General features: G+C 49.4%; 2 protein-coding genes across 4 annotated transcripts in view; both read left to right on the top strand.

The window, feature by feature from the left end:
- Nucleotides 1–16131, top strand: part of HOXD3 (homeobox D3) — a 30312-nt gene that overhangs the window by 3179 nt on the left and 11002 nt on the right. For 2 of the 3 annotated variants that reach the window (XM_030952676.1, XM_030952675.1), the window contains exon 1: nucleotides 15184–15382. The exons of the other annotated variant lie outside the window; for it this stretch is intronic. The gene's annotated coding sequence lies outside the window, so the exon portion shown is untranslated. Of the gene's footprint in view, nucleotides 1–15183; nucleotides 15383–16131 lie in introns of those variants that run through there. 3 annotated transcript variants of the gene reach the window in all.
- HOXD4 (homeobox D4) lies at nucleotides 9399–10907 on the top strand. Its single transcript, XM_030952677.1, has 2 exons — nucleotides 9399–10015; nucleotides 10421–10907. The coding sequence occupies exons 1-2, from the start codon at nucleotides 9607–9609 to the stop codon at nucleotides 10723–10725; spliced, it is 714 nt and encodes a 237-aa protein (XP_030808537.1). The 5' UTR covers nucleotides 9399–9606; the 3' UTR covers nucleotides 10726–10907.

The following is a 16131-nucleotide window of genomic DNA, read 5'->3' as shown; positions in this document are numbered from 1 at the left end:
CTGCAGTGCGGCACTCAATGCTGCTGGAGCGGGAGAGGAAAAAACAGGAAGCGAAAGGAAAAGATGAGGCGCAATAAACATTGCAGCAGGTCGCGGAGCCGGGCGGGGCGCTGAGGAAGGGTCTCTGCGAGAGACAAGAGGCAATAAAACTGCATTTAGCGGCAGCAGGCTCTGCCCGAGCCCAGCTCTCGCCTCCCATCACCCGCGGGGGAGGGTGCGGCGGGAAGGGGAGGCGGCCCGCAGTGCCTGCCCAGTGCTCCACGCCCGGAGCCATCCGAGCTGGAGCCTGCCAGAGCGCAGCCGGGGGCGGCGGGGGTCACCTCAGCCGCCCGCCCGGCCTGGCTCCGCCGCGTCTGTCCGCGTGTGGGCGCACGCCCCGACGGAGCGGGACGCGGTCACCTGCCCGCTCTCCCCCTCAGGGCCGCCGGGCCGGGCCGCGGAGCGACCGCCGGGGGCGCGACAGGCCCCGGCCGCAGCCGCCAGCCCTTCTGTCTCACGGCCTCTTCCAGGAGAAGGCGCTGTAGGACAAGCCTGGTCGCTCTCCCCTCCGCGGGGCGAGGGGCCCACCGCCCCGCCGCCAGGCCCGGGACCCGCGCCCTGCCGCCCGCCTGCCCGTGGCAGAGGCCCGCGGGCGGGCGGGGGACATGGGCGGGGCTCCACCGCCCTCCTCGGGCGCCTCAAGCCGCCAGCCGGTTGTCTCACTCTCTCCAGCGCCGCGATTTCCCGTCTCACCCGGGTCCGCAGACCCCGGCGCGCCCCGGTGCGCGCCCTCGCTCTCCCTGCCTGACCCGCCGTGCCGCGGGGCTCCCCTCGTGTGCCCCGCTGCCCTCCCGGTCACCAGCCCGCGCTTTGATGTCGGGCACCCGCCTCTTCCCTCCCCGTTCCTTTGATGCGGGTGCCAGAGCACCCTCCTCCCCGCCGGCTCCCTTCCCGCGGGCACAGCCCCCGGCCCCCGCGCACCCTCCCTTGCCTCCTGCAAGCCGGGGCCCGGCAGAGCTCCCTGCCTCCGCCTCACCTGTTGCCTGCAGGCTTCACCTTCCCCAGCCGTGCCCGGACACGACCCTGGCGGCACCCACCCCCACGGGCCGTGCCTACCCCGGCGGGACGCTCCCACGGCCCCCGGCCTCCCCTCCCTGCCCCGCGCTCCTCGCCCTCTTCCCCCGCGGACCCGAGGTGTCGCCGCCGCTGCCCCCGTTTGATGTTGAGGCGCGGCTCGACGCCGCCCTGCCCGCTCCGGGCCTCCGCTGCCACCGGATCTGCCTGCGGGCGTGGGGTGCTGCAGGCAGGGGACTTTGCATGCCCACATCCTGCTCTGCGAGGGCATGGGCGACGAGGTGACTCTTGAAAAGTCGGGGTTATGATAAAAGTGGAGGGGCAAAATGCGTTGGACGCTATCAAGGTGCTTAGTAGGTCTTCAAAGTCAGAGATGGAGCCTGTAATTTTCTGGCAGTGTGGTCCTCGGGGTAGGATGCCAGTCGTCATGTCTGTCAAGTCGCACTGAGAGCAATGGCGGCATGCACATGTGATTCTATTCCCCCAGCCTCTTTATCACAATTACCAGAGGGAAACCAATTGTTACTGTGTAATGTCATTACACCTCTTATCTGTCTCCAGATCATCAGCCCCAAATATGAAAATTTGCATAAAAGCCTAGAGAATGAACTGGCCAGAGCCTCAAAGTCAAATTTCACATCTGCATTTTAGAATAGGAAATGTGAAAATCGTTCTAATTCCCACTTCAAAAATCTCATGGCTAGAATTACTCAGTTACTGAAACATTTGTCTTGTCCTTAACTGAGAGGGAGCTGTATCTCAATCATCAACTTCTCACTATCTCACAGCCTCATCTTTCACAGCCCCATGTCCTGGACACGTGTGTCTGAAGCACATGCCCAGCCCAGGCCACCCCGTTTGCCAGGGGCTGTCACTTCTGCAGCCTGGCTGCCATGCCACCTGCCTGTCCATGGCTCCTCTCCTCCTGCACATGCCAGGCAGTCTCTCATCTCCAAACTATGGCCTTCCCTTGCCCACAAGACAGGCCAAGAGAGCTGAAGCAGTCACAGACACTGAGGGAGGGATGTGATGCTCGCAGTACTGCACAGGGCCTGACCTCTGCCATACCCAGCACTCAGTGCCAGGCCCGGGGCAAACACACTTGGCTCTGCATCCTAATTCTTGTCCCAAACTATTTTCCCTACGTTTCATTGCACTTTCTCATTACACCCTACCCCTCCTGTCCCAGCACACAGCTTATTCTAGCCCCTTCCCAGGTATGGCCACTTTGGCTCCCTGCAGCTGCCTGCTGCTGAAGCCCATGTGCCAGAAGCCAGTGAGGGTGATGTGTTTGGGGAGGAGGGTAGCTGGAGGCTACTACAAAGCCTGATCCAGGGCCCACTGTGGCCAGGCCCAGGTGCCTGAGCAGGGCTCAGGGAGCTCCAGGGAGCTCCAGGGAGCTCATCCCTCTGCCTGCCCAGGACTGGGAGCACAGGCCGTGCGCCAGCTGAAAGAGACCCTGCAGTCAGACCCATGCAAGGCAACCCACTCCTTTTGCTGGGATGGCTGGCTGGAGCCTCTGGGCCTGGTAAAGCTTCTCAGACCATGCACTGTGTCTGAAATGCCACCTTGTGCACTGCCCCTGCCAGCTGTCCTGGGCAGGCAGAGGGAAAGGGCTCTTCCACAGCTTAGGCCACTGAAAAACCATGAAGGCAATGCCTTGTGAGTAAGGGGTTGCAAACAGCAAGAAAAACACTGGAATGCAAAGCCACTCTGGATCATAAAGAAGGAGCAGGGAAGGATCTCGGGATGCCTCTTGTTGTCTGAAGGAAGAGAAATTGCTCAGCTGTGACTGGAGCCATCTAAAAATATAGCGAGAGCTGAGCTGGCCCTTTTGGGTGACTTCATAAGTAAGAGCAGACTCTAGTGTTAACAGGCACCACTCAGTTGGTGCCACCACCCAGCAGGGAATTGCATTTTGCTCGTTTTTCAGAGCCGAGCCCCCGGGCGGAGGCGCACTCTCACCCCCGGGCCGGGCGGTGGCCGTGTCCCCTCTGCAGGCGGCCGGTCCCCCCCGGGGCTGACACAGCTCCTCGCCCTCTGGCGAAGGCACGAACCCTTCCTGGGATGCACCAGGAGCTGCTGGCCGCTCCGACGTCCACATCTTAGCCATGATAGATTGGGAGCTGATGTCCGAGTTTCTTCATGCTGTGTGACTGCCAGGGACATTTGACTTCCTGTGCTCGGGCCCCTTGAAATTCTCATTTGCGAACTCACACCCTGCTCCCTTCACACCAGGGCTCTTTTATTGCTTTATAACCGTCCTTAAACTTCCAGTCCTCAAAGATCTCATTGTGGCAGGCTTCACACTTTCTCCCTTTCCGAAGCCCTGTGCACTCACTGTTGGCAGCAGTTTGGTCACTTACAAAGGTCCCTCGGGTGCCCGGCGAACCTGCAGCCCCTGGCACAGCTCTCCCAAGCTTTGAGATTAATGACTCAAAGCCATTTTGCAGGGGAGCCTCACCAAAATGCCATAAACACCAAGGAAAGGGAGAAAAGGTTCCATCTTTCAGTTGCTTTGGGGTTTTTTTTTTTTTTTGGGGGGTTTTTTGTTTGTTTGTTTTGGGGTTTTTTGGTGTTTGTTTTTTTTTTTTTTGTTTTTTGTTTTTTTTTTTTTGTGGTTGTTTTGGTGGGATTTTATTTTCTTTCCTCCTAAAGATGTCCTTCCTTGTACCCTAAGAGCTATAAAGGTTTGAACGGGAGTACCCACAGAAAACACGCCCGGCTCCTTTCCCAAGAGCACTTAGGGAGTGCTAGGTCCCCTTTGCAGCTTTTCCTAAACACGCTCCTCAAAAAGGCCGGCATAACGCCATGCAGCTGAGCTTCCACCCATCCCCGCTATTTCGACCCGGTCCCGTTTTATAGGACAGATTCAGAGAACCTTTATTTAGCGAATAAAAGTTTAAAGCTGAAGGTTATTTATGGTTCCACAGAGATAAGTCCTGAGTGGCTATTTAGAAGCACGTGATTCCAATAAACTTTGTTTTATGGCTTGAGAGTTGACAAGCCAAAATATAATTCCCACCATAAATTAGTTTAAGAGCATACAAGTGCAGATGCTTTCGTTCCTGGAAGCAGTAATCGGGAAAGTGTTAGCAGGGAACCGTCGGCGGAATGCGACCGCGCAGGCACCTCTGCTCCCGGGTCCCCCAGGCCGCGGGGGGAGCGCACAGTAAGTCCGCTATCCGCCTCCCTCCGCCGCCGCGCTCCGGCCCCGGGCACTCGCCGGCAGTGGGGCGGCAGCGCTGCCCGGCCGGCGCCGCTCCGGGGGCAACGGGCAGGTACCCTCAGGTGGTGCGGCTGCGCCGGGGCCAGCCGGCTCGCTCCGGCTGAGATTTCCGAATTTAATGGCATTTCTTAAATGGAGATAAGCTACTACTACTACTACTACTACTACTATTATTATTATTATTATTACTATTATTATTATTATTATTATTATTATTATTATTTTTTTTAAATAAAAACATTTATTTTAATAAAAATGGAAGATAAAAGGAAAGGCTCCGTAAGAGGTGCTTAGTGCCAAAATGCTGATATTAATCCACTCTCCTCACAGGCTATGAATGTTACCTAGAGTGGGCAGAACTAAAAAAAAAAAAAAAATTAACAAGAAATGTCTTGGGAAGCTCTATGCAGTGAACTATTGATACCGAGGCAATTGCTCTGTGTTTAATACAATAACTCGCCAAGATATCGCAGGAAGGCAATACAGGAGATTAAAAAAATCGCTTACAGAAAAGAACCTTCCAGTAGTATTTACTTTTAAATATTTGGCGCGTTTCAGGAGAATTAGACCAAGCGTGTAGGTTTGTTTCCCTTATGTGATCTTTGAATAGATTTAATAAAATATTTGAAAGAAAGTTGAAGTCAAATCTATCCTTCTATAATGCAAACAAAGGCGCATGTCTCGTGGTTACTGAGAGGTTAATTAGGTGATCCTAAAAGAGAACTATTTTTGAGCAATCCGATATTTATTCTGATAAAATTATAGGTCTTTCTGTGTTTAGCACGGATATAATGCTGCATGGCGTATTTTGTGGGTGATGGTTTGGCAAAGGTGATCTGAATGTGACTGGATTCCCACAGAACAACAACAAAAAAAAGGCCTTTGTTATTCTTTTCCATTAGTGAAAGAAGGAGGTCTGGCTCTTCATTTCTTTAGAAATTATCCCGTATAAAATTTAGACTATGAATATTAAAAGTGAAAGATCACACCCCAGGCACAGGGAAAGCGTGTATTCATAGAAAACTGCCTGAACGCAACGTGGTCCTCATTTGGAAGGGGCTTCCATCCCATCACTCCTCTGCTTGCAGGATTTACCACCAGCTCCTCTCTGCCTTCATCTATCAAACGTGGTTTGTAATTGTTCTCCAGAAATATCACCCGTATGTGGAATACAACAGTAACAAACGTTTTTATTGCAACAGGTTCTGCAGCATGGAAGAACATCCACAGTAAGTAACCTTTTATTTCTTGTAGAGTTTGCGTTATTTGAAAATCCTGGTCCTTCCCTCCAGACCTAAAAAACCCACAAACTATGACTCCTGATGGATATTTCTTCCTTCTCCTCCCCCACCACCCATCCCCCCCAAAAAAGAAAAAGAAAAAAGAAAAAAAGAGAAAGGACTATGTCAGCATATGAAGGTTCTTGTGGAGTCAGTTTGTGGTACCATGTCATAATCCTGGCCAGCATTAAAAGCAGAGGTGCAGTCTCCTGCGGGTTTATTACAGGGCTGTACAGGTGTCGTCCTGCTTTTAAGCACTCCAAAGCAATTAGCAGCGTTTCCATTTTAACTCGGCAGGACTGTACAGCGCCTCCCTGTGCAGAATCCAGACGGATCACGTTGTATCCCAGCACCTCATAACCTTGGCTACTCCCACTCTTTTCTGGAGAAGGGATCCCAAGCAGAGCTGTGCCTGCTTTCTGCTGTTCCCCTCGTTTGGCACAGACGGGTGGCTGGGTGAAGGAGGCGGCAGGGACTGGGGCGGTCAGCGCTGGCGAGGCGGGGCAGCCCAGCTGCAGCCCGGTTCTGGGGGCAGTAGAGCTGATCTGCTGGTGCGAGAGGTCTCGGGGCAGGGGAGACTCTAACGCGGATTTAAATGCTGTGAAGGCACGGGATAGAATGGGTATCAGAGCTTAGGAGGGCAATCTTTTACTGTAGGGGTTTTCGCATCCCAGATGGTCCTGCCTGAGCTGCCAGGGGGAGCGAGGGGAGGGCAGAAGATCAGTGTGCATCAGGAGCTGCTGTTGAACCTTTCTGGCTCCAGTGAGGAGCTGGGTGCATTGGTCCTGGTCCTCCAGGCTGAGACCGGCTTGTCTCTCAAAGAGGGAAAGAAGGACTGCGGTATTTGGAGATTCATTAGGTTGTACATCGCCCTTCCCGTTTCTGCCAGCCCGGCTCTGACCCGGAGCATGTAAAGGAGAGAAGTGTTCGCGTGTGCGTTTGTTTGCATTTCCCCGCTTCCTCTCCTTGTTTCCTGATAAATAATCTATTTCACTATATGTGCCAAGCTTCTCCCAGTCTTTTTGTCTTCCGTTGCAATATTGGTTTTCGAGTCCTATAAATACGAGCTAAAGAATCGCCTTCAGCGTTGCAATTTTAATTGTGTTCCATAGGTAACTTTCCTCCCCCCATAGCTCAGTCCTGTGCTACGTAGACGCCCCTGGCATTTTATTGCAGGGTCGGCCTTAAATGTATGGATTACTTGTTTTCTGCCAACGTACATTTAGCATACTGATTATAAACCAGAATACAAAAAGCCTGATAGATCAAAAGTATTTTGTATGGGCAGTTGAACAGGAGGTGAATATATAACGCTTTTGTTCATCAATAACTCTTTGGCTTTGACCTGTCTGAGCAAGTCGTGCAATAAGGTGAAACGCAGGTCACAGCGTCTAACAAATATGAAAATGTGTAGTATTAAGCAGAACGGGGAGCTGCTGCTTCCCCAGCTCCCTCGCTGCTCCCTGGGCAGCCCTAGGCGGGCTTGTCCGCTCCCGGGGGCTGCCCCAAACGATAGCTCTCTTTGGGGGGCGGAGGGGAGTTACCCTGCCAGTTCAGCCGGGTGCTAAATAACCCCCGCGAGGGCGGGGGGGTATCCCCTCTCCCCTCAGAGAAAGGATTCGAAAACGGGAGAGATGCTGAAAGTAGCTGGGTAGGGATTTGAAGAATCCGGGGGGAGATTAAGGATATAAAGTCGTTTTGAGTTGCACTTGCTGTGAAGGAGTCACCGCCGCAGTGGTCAGAAAGCAGACGTTTGAAAATAGCATCTCCCAGCTCAGGCACTTGGGAGCTGGAGGCAGCCAAACAACCCGGTACACATCGCTCGGATAAGCGCAACACCCCCAAATCTGCCCTCCGCAGTGGTTGGATGTATCACACCCGCACCATTATTTGTCCTTATGGTGCCTGTTTTAAATAGTGGAAGGAGAAGAGGTTGACCGCAGGACAGCAGTGAGGAGCTGGGTCAGACACAATTCATGAACTTTTGTACTCCTGTGTGCCGCTGTCGACAAAGTAAAAATAATGAAACTTTGTGATATGTTTGTAAATGATTTCGGCTGACCTCTCGCCCTGCCCTTCACCATAAACGCTACGGCAGGGAAAACCTGGGAGGGTGCGAGGCTAAGGCTCGCAGGCAGATCGCGGGGATAATAGCTAGACCAGCATAATAGGATGAAGGTAAATTTGGAAACTCTCTTTTTCCCGAGAGCAACTAGCTCCAGCTTTTAATCTCATCTTTTTCACCAACTGCTGTTTCTGTTGTCGGCTGTTTTGCTTCTGTTTCGATTTTTCAGAAATTCTTTTTTATTTTGGGGGAAATTTTAATTATGGAGAATCTTTTCAGATTCGTGTTAGCCTAAATATTTAGACTCCTAGCTAAATTACTTTAACCATTATCATTCTAAATAGCGCAATTTGACCGACCACGTCCATTTTCCATAGCGAGGACGTAAGTGGCAGAGAATTTAAAGAAAGCGGCAGGTCTTTCTGAGAATTTGGTAGGCGAAATTCGTCGCTTTGAATTGATGGAGGGTCGTAAAGCTCTATTGCAGCAATAATAACAAGCGTGAATCTTTTCTGAAATCCCACCTTCCTGCAAATCTGTATTTCAGAACTGAGTCCCAGCAGAATAGTTTGCATTCCTCAGAAGACAGTAAGAGACTAAGAGAATTGCAGAGACCTGCTATATTGCAGATGAAAACAGAATGTTATTACGTTGTCTATATATACCCTGTAGAACCGAATTTGTGTGATATTCATATAGTCACAGATTCGATTCTAGGGGAATATATGGTCGATGCAAAAACTTCACCTTTCTGCAGATGGTTAGAAGTTAAAATACTGGCGGAATCAAGAGGCATGTGCGTGCTGAACACTCAGAAATTATAAAAGTTTTGCTGCCTCGCTCCTATTCGCTAGGTTTTAGGACGTTTCTTAAAACTTCGGTTGTCGTTCAGTCCTAACTCTCACTGACAATCTTTGAATTTAAACAGTTAAATTCACCAGAAGTTACAAAATTTCTGGGAAAAAAAAAAGATATTATCTACCAATCAGTGAATGAGTCTTTTATAAGATACTCATAAATTAGCTAGATATGCCAGACGTTAGCAAAATTTCCCTGTCAAGGGTCCAGATCGCATCAAAATATTTACGACAGCAGCAAAAGCAGCATTCGCCTCGCTGGAATGTATTTACTTGTGCTCCAGGAATGATATTGATGAATGAAGACCGAATTTATCTCATTAAACCCGTGATATTTTTAACCTAATTAAATGACGTCTCCAGTTCAATTGATTGAACTTTAGTGGTTAAAAGTGAACTCTTTCTTGCCATCTGTAAGATTTTATATACATACATGTGTAGATTTATAAATATACATTGGCGTTTGCGTCTGTGCACGCATACGTTTGCACACGTATATTTTGAGGCTTGAAGGTGAATGAGAAGTTACTGATTGCCTAATTTTATTCAGCAGAACTAAATTCTGGTAACTTTTGGATGACCTCTGCTAGACAAAGACAGGACAGATCTATTGTACATCATATTACCCTCTTCTTTGATGGCTTTTCTTTTCCTCGCCCGCTTATCAGTTTCTTCCCTTTTAACCCCACTTCAGCTCATCGCTCTGTATATTCCTTTCGATTCTTTTTCTTATTTTATTTAAAGCGAGGTACCAAGCCCCGGTGGCGATCCTGGCTAGTAGCTCAGACGGCAGGGCAGCGTCCCCCGGGGCTGGGGGAAGCCGGCTCAGACAAAAGGCTGTGGGCAGGGCAGCGGCCGCCGCCCCGGGGTACCCCTACACCTCCGGTACCTGGTTTGCGGGTGCGGCCCGCCGGAGAGGGGGGTCATTCGGTTAGAGGGATGTTATTGAGTGGAATCGCTGGAAATGCGGGGAAATGCGGCGGTGGGCGCCCGGCTCCCCATTGGCCGGGCCGGTCACATGCCCGCCTAACTTTATTCAGTTGACAGCAAGTAGGAGGGCTCTATGGCAGGGGAAAAAAAGACAACACGAGAAAAATTAGTATTTTCTACCTTCAGAAATTAATGGCCATGAGTTCGTATATGGTGAACTCTAAGTATGTGGATCCCAAATTTCCTCCTTGCGAGGAATATTTGCAGAATAGCTACTTAGGCGAGCAGGGGGCCGAGTACTACAGTGCCTCGCAGGGCGCTGATTTCCAGCACCAGGGACTCTACCCACGGTCAAACTACAGCGAGCAGCCCTTTAGCTGTAGCAATGCCCAGGGCTCTGCCGGGCAGCCGCGGGGTCACGGACAGGAGCAATCCGGCCCGGCGAGCCACTTCCCCGGCCCAGCAGAGCATTGTCCACCGCCTCCAATGTCCAACTCGCGAGCCTGCAGCCAGCAGCCGGCCCTCAAACCCCCAAACGGCTCCGCAGTTAAGCAGCCGGCAGTAGTTTATCCCTGGATGAAGAAAGTCCATGTTAACTCGGGTAAGGATCCTCTTCTTACTTTGCTCTTCTCCCTTGCTTCCGATCGGCCTCAGCGGCGCTCTGCCGAGTCCCTGCCAGGCTCGTGGGCGAGCTTTTTAAGCCGAGGTGGCCAATTACACTCGCCATAAATTTTTATTGCTGAGGAAATAGGCCGTTGGCCATGCGGGGCTTTGGCGTGCAGGAGAAAACTCCATTTTAGGAGCCTTCTAGAGGCTCCCAGCCTACCTAGCTGCGTGTGCCCGTAGTGCCTGCCTCAAGCGAGGGGGGAAAGCAGCCCGGCCATTGTAAGCAACTGGGACGAATCCAGCTCGGCCACATGCTCGCAGCTCGTAAGGTTTTCTTTTGTAAAGTCGGACCGGCAAGTCAAGATTAGCTTTGTAAAAGTTCTCCGTATTTTTTTCCCAGTGAATCCCAATTACAACGGAGGGGAACCTAAACGCTCCCGCACAGCTTACACCAGACAGCAAGTCCTAGAACTGGAAAAAGAATTTCATTTTAACAGGTACCTGACCAGGCGCCGTCGTATCGAGATAGCCCACACTTTGTGTCTCTCTGAGCGCCAGATCAAGATCTGGTTTCAGAACAGAAGAATGAAGTGGAAAAAAGATCACAAACTGCCCAACACGAAGGGCAGATCTTCTTCCTCTGGTTCAAACCCCCATTTACAAACTGGTTCCAAGGACCATCAGACTGACTTGACAACTTTGTAGAAGAGGTGAAATTTTCCATTTCATCCTTCGCTTCTGACCAGTACTGTACATAACTGACACTGCCCAAGCAGAACCTGCATGTAGCAGCTAAGGACACGAGAAACTGTCATCTTTCTTTAAGGTACTGTTGTACAAAGGAGACAAAATGACGCTACTTTGGACTTTATTTTATTTGCCTCTGCTAGCACAACCTAAAAAAGGAAAACAAAAAAAAAAAAAAAAAAAAGGAAAGAGAGAGGGAAAAACAAACAAACAAACCATGCAGGCAGTGGGAATTGGGAAAATATTAAATGAGACCTTCTGTCCTTAAAAAATAATAAATCATTGAAAATGAAACTGTCCTGTGTTTCAGTTTTGAATTCTGAAGTGAAGATTGGATGCTTTATTCTGGGATTTATACTTTTAATTGTCTTTTTATCCCATGCAATTGCGGGAGAAAGCATTTTGGGCAAGTTGAGGACAGGAAATTCATAGCATAGTCTTTTATTCGAACATAAAGACTAGTAATTGTGAACTTTTTTTTTTTTTGTGTGCTGCTTTACCTTTCTCGGTGTAATGAAAATTCTTGCTCATTTCCATAACGTCTCAGAAAGTGTGCATAGAAATGAAGTGAAAACGGGTTATTTTATGTTCTGGTAATGTTAGTGTATTTATTTATTTGTTGCATAGAAGAATGAAGACAAAAAGAAAAATAGTCAAACCAAAAACGAGGAAGGGAGCTGAAATACAGCATTTTTCCTTCCCAGTCTCATGAACACATATGTAATGTTTACTTGTCTTGAACGTACACAACTTTCTTGTTCCCCCCCCTTGTTTTTGAATTTCCATCTTTGTGAATAGGAAAAGTGTCCCTGCTTCTTACCGTGTGCCATCCAGAGCTAACAGGCTTGAAATCTGTTTCCAAAGTCTGCTCTGCTCAGCGCTGTGCTTTAAACCATCGATACCTCATTTAAAAATGGAAAGAAAAAAAGGAAAAAGAAAGAGGCGAGACCACAAAAAAAAAAAAAAACTCACAAAAAACAACAGCAACTCACACTGGAAAATTAATGTAATTTCTGATATAAGCTGAGCCATTCAAAGCTGAAAGCTGAACACATTCTTTCAACCAGATTTTAAATTTCTTTTCTGCTAGAGAGACGTAGTCTATGTGAGTTGCTGGTTTGTTTTGTTTTGGGTTTATATTGGGTTTTTATGGCTTTGGTTTGTTTAGTTTTTAGGTTTGGGTGGGTTTTTTAAGATTGGGTAGGGTTTTTTTTTGTTTTGGTGGGGTTTTTCTGGTTTTGGTGGGGATTTTTGTTGCTTTTTTTTTTCTCTTTAGAACAGTGATTGCTTTTAAGCAAACCATGACACATGACTGCAATGGCTGGAAATCTCAGCAAGTTGCTTTCAGGAAAGATGAAAGGCTTGGATGGGAGCAGAGCTGGTCTAATACCCACGAATTTGTCCCTGACTGCTGGTTGCCAAAGTTTTAGCGCTCAGTAACTACCAAACCAAACCAGCTCCCTGAGCCACTTACACCTCTGCTCAGGCGGTTTTAAAGCTCAGCCCTTATCTCCTGTACCCTCAGGGCAGCCTAGGAAAGGGACCACAGAGCCAAAATTGTAACGAGGTGATCCCTTTATTAAAGAGAAAAGTGGCGAGGAAGGAAACTCAGCAAACACTGAAGGGAGGTGGAAAGAGCAGGGGGTGAGTTAACGTGCCCTGCTGCAGGCTGGATGCTTCCCACTGAGAACTCACGGCTCTCTGGGCTCGCTCGGGAAAACGCTGGCCAAAATGGGCTTGAATTAATTCGAAAATAAAAGGCGAGCTTTTCAACAAGAGTGTATTCGGCAACGTTAACTGTGGCCAGCAGTTAATTTCTGCCCTTTTCTCATCCCTTGAAGTCCGCAAAGTGTCTTTAGGACTTGGTCTTTTGTTTTAGAGCCTGGAGAAAACTCTTTGTTCTTCCTTAGGGTTAGCCCAGTTCTCAGACTTGCACATGGCAATACTTGAATATCTCCACGTCGTGATATTAAAGATGGATATTCCCGCATTATTCGCATCATTGTTTCTATGACAAAAAGCACCGAGTTCATACATAGTAAAGACGTCTTTTTTCTGACGCCTTCACGTTGAGAAGCTGAAAAGGTATTTTACTGAAGTTCGGCTAAATTGCAGGAACAGGTTCACCCAGAGGACAAATTTTCTATTCGATTAGTTGTATTTCAGCCGGGAAGAGTGACCTCTAAACCCTTAACCTTTTGGACCCAAACTACCCTTCCCTTTCTCTAGCATGGAGAGCAGCTAGCAGCAGCGCTTGAGGAGGGAATTCCTGAGCCAAGTTTTCAAGTTTTGTTACACCAGGTTCCTGCAGTAGTGGCCTTTCCTCTCCAGAGCTGCTCAAAGTCATCCTTCTGCTCTTCATACGTAGCTATTAAAATAAAGAAGAAAAAGGGGTGTGGGGAAGTAAAGTCCCTCTAGCTACTCTTGAAAACCCTCCTCCCGGACCCCCGCTGTTTTCCTAAAGTCCGATAAGTTGGCTGCGAGCAGGGCAAAAGTGTTATTCGAGAGAGAGCTACCAACTTTGGCATCTGCGGTACAGTCCTGGAAAATACTGGCCTTGGATAAGCAAATCCTTGCTTTGTGCTTCTAATCAACCGAGATGGCTCCCGAAGTTAAAGGACCAACTTCTGCTCCCAGATTTCCTTCCCCCGCCCACTGAAGTCAAACAGGCATGTAGCTGCGAGCAGAATTTGTCTCATTGTCTTTTGAAATGTTAATAACTCCAGGACGAGTGTTGGCTTCAGCAGGCACAGCTCTCACAGCCCTGTTTGCACGTCCCCTCTGAGCGAGGCTGGAGCACTATAGGTCTACATAGGTGTGATTGCACCCTAAGACAGGACAATACGTGAAGCGGAGGCAGAGAGTACCAAACAGAAATAGTTTCCATCTGCCATTGCTCTGAATGGTCAGAATGTCTGTAATAGTGACCAGCAGCACCCACTGGTCGTTATCTCCCATGCAAAACGAACCTGGGTTGGTTTTTTTTTTTTTTTCCCAATGGTTGTAACCCTCCTCCAGAGTTATTTTTTGTATGAAGGGAAACTGATTATTTTTGTTTATCGCGGGTAAATGTTGTGCATTGGAGCCTTTGTTAAACGGTCGCATTGTCCAGCGCCACTCTCATCTCTGTTAAAGTGTGATGCTTTTTATAGACTTTGCTGATGTTTTGCTGCCATTGATTAAAGCGTTATTTATACTAACTGTCGCCTGTAGTTTTGATGTAAGCCCTCCACATACTTCTGAAATAATAAAAGGTGTAGCGAAATAGATTCTGGTTTGTACCTTGAACAATCAGTCCTTACAAGGTGGGTCTCTCTTCTGTGAAAATGCTGGTCCCTCCCATCATCACAGTGTTAAAAGATGAGTGACTCTGCATAGCATCCTTCCAAATGTCCCTTTGAACAGGTTTGCTGTTTGCCTCAGCCATAATGGTGTGACTCTAGGCCAAGCTGGAGTCTATATTTACTTTTGGGCTGCAGTTAAAAGTGCCTGTCATCCATTTGCTGCTGCTTTGCATTTAACAAGCCCTCCTAGAATGACTCCTGGATTTCTGCATGTGTGGTAGGAGGCGAGGAGCCACACCTGAAGTCACCTCGATGCCCACACAGATGTGTCTCTTTTAGGTGAGTCCTAGAAAGAATCAATTAAATAAAGAAATGGAAATTCGAAATTGCAATTCAGAGAGTAGTTTTTTCTGAGCAGTAACTCCCACTTTGACAGTGGATACAAAAGAAATCACAAGAAAAGACAACTTGGAGACTTGAAACTTTGCCATGCACCTACGGCAAGCATATTTTTTTTCTTCCCAGCGGTGTCTCAGACGATAACACAGCCAGGAGAAGTCGATTGCACTATTTTTGTCATAAGTACTTGTTAGTGAGGGCTTGTCCTCTCCTGGAGCGTGGTCAAGGCACGAGTCCAAAAATCCAGTCTCTGGCTCGTGCCGGGCAGGGAGCAGGGTGCCCAGCAGAAACCATGTGCTCTTACTGCCCAAGCGCGCCCAGGGGAGGCTGGGGTTGCCTTTCTAAGCACACACTCGCTAAGTTTAAATATTGAGGCACATCTTGTGATTATAGTTTCTCTCTGTGCTGTTTAATGGCTCCTCCTGTTACTCCCGATACATCAATACAGTTCTGTATATTATATCACCACTAGTCGTTAAGGTAAGAATGAAGAGGAAAGGCAGAGTCAATAGCAAACCCCACTCACTGTACAGTACAGTAAATAGGGACCTCTCGGTGCACAGCCACACCGCTTCCAACGGCCATGTTTGTTAGCCCTTTCCCCTGATTCTTTTTTCCTTTTTTTTTTTTTCCCCTCCTTCCCCCCAAGCCTAGAGACCAAAATAATCTTGCTAGGAACAGTCATAACAGGCAGAATTTCAAAGTGCAAGGAAGATGATAAGAATAGATTTCTACAAGTCCTGACCACGTGATTTGCGAAATAATTAATTCAGCACGTCCCTTAAGAAACACGGAGTCGTCATTAATCTGCCAAGCAAAGGACTCTATCAGACTTGAAAACTGAAGAGATCCCAAGAATATAATATACAAAGGGTGCCGTCCCTCTCCCTGCACACCTAGCTCTTGGGTAGCTGCTGAAAAAGAGACGCCCGGTACGTAAATATTTTTTACTTTTATTCCTCCTTATTTAAGCCTTAATGAACTCAGCTGTCAAACACTTGACAAATAGGGCACGCTGCTTCCTGATTTCCAGCGCGGCAGCGGCCGGGAACCGGACCGGGCGCAAGCGATGACCTTTGCTTCCCAGGGAGCGGGGGAAAGAGGACGAGCGCGGAGCGCCGCGGAGCGCCGCGGAGCAGGGAGGCTGATGGCCACACCGCCTCCCGGAGCGGCGGCTCGGCCGCGGCTGCCTGCGCGGGGAGGCGCGGAGCGCCGCGGAGGAACAATGCGGCTGTCAGGGCAGCGCTGCCCGGTCCCAGCGGCGGGGAAAGGCCCTCGGCTCCCTCGCAAGCGGGGTCGTAAATTTTGCCGTGGGTCTGTGACAGCGGGGCCGGAACCAGGGCCGGGCGCGCCTTCCCCCGCCGCCCGCACAAAGGCCGGCTCCTGCCCCGGCCCCGCTGCCCCGGCCCCGCTGCCCTGGCTGCTCCGGCCCGAGCCCCGGCGCGGGGCTGCAGGGGAGCCCGGCCGCGTCCAGCCCCCGGAGCGGGCACGCCGGCTTGCAAGTCCCCGATCAATAGCTCGGACTGGGGAAAAATAGCATTTTTGTTTTTATACAAAGCCACTCTCTAAAAAGTCCATAGAATACGGACGAGTGTGAGATTTCTCTGTGAAATCCCAGTCAGCTGGAAATGCCTCCTGCAAACAGGATATTCTTTATTATCCCTTGCTGGAGTAATTTCTA

This window comes from Camarhynchus parvulus, chromosome 7 (assembly GCF_901933205.1).
Source record: "Camarhynchus parvulus chromosome 7, STF_HiC, whole genome shotgun sequence".
Lineage (NCBI taxonomy): Eukaryota > Metazoa > Chordata > Aves > Passeriformes > Thraupidae > Camarhynchus > Camarhynchus parvulus.
Note: the sequence above shows the minus strand (reverse complement) of the source record. Positions and strands in the feature narration are given on the sequence as shown.

What these genes read in the sequence shown, in the direction of transcription:
- HOXD4 (XM_030952677.1), top strand. Translation starts at nt 9,607, where the DNA reads ATGGCCATGAGTTCGTATATGGTGAACTCTAAGTATGTGGATCCCAAA. An exon ending in GAAAGTCCATGTTAACTCGG is followed by an intron (nt 10,016 to 10,420) that starts GTAAGGATCCTC and finishes TTTTTTTCCCAG; the next exon opens with TGAATCCCAATTACAACGGA.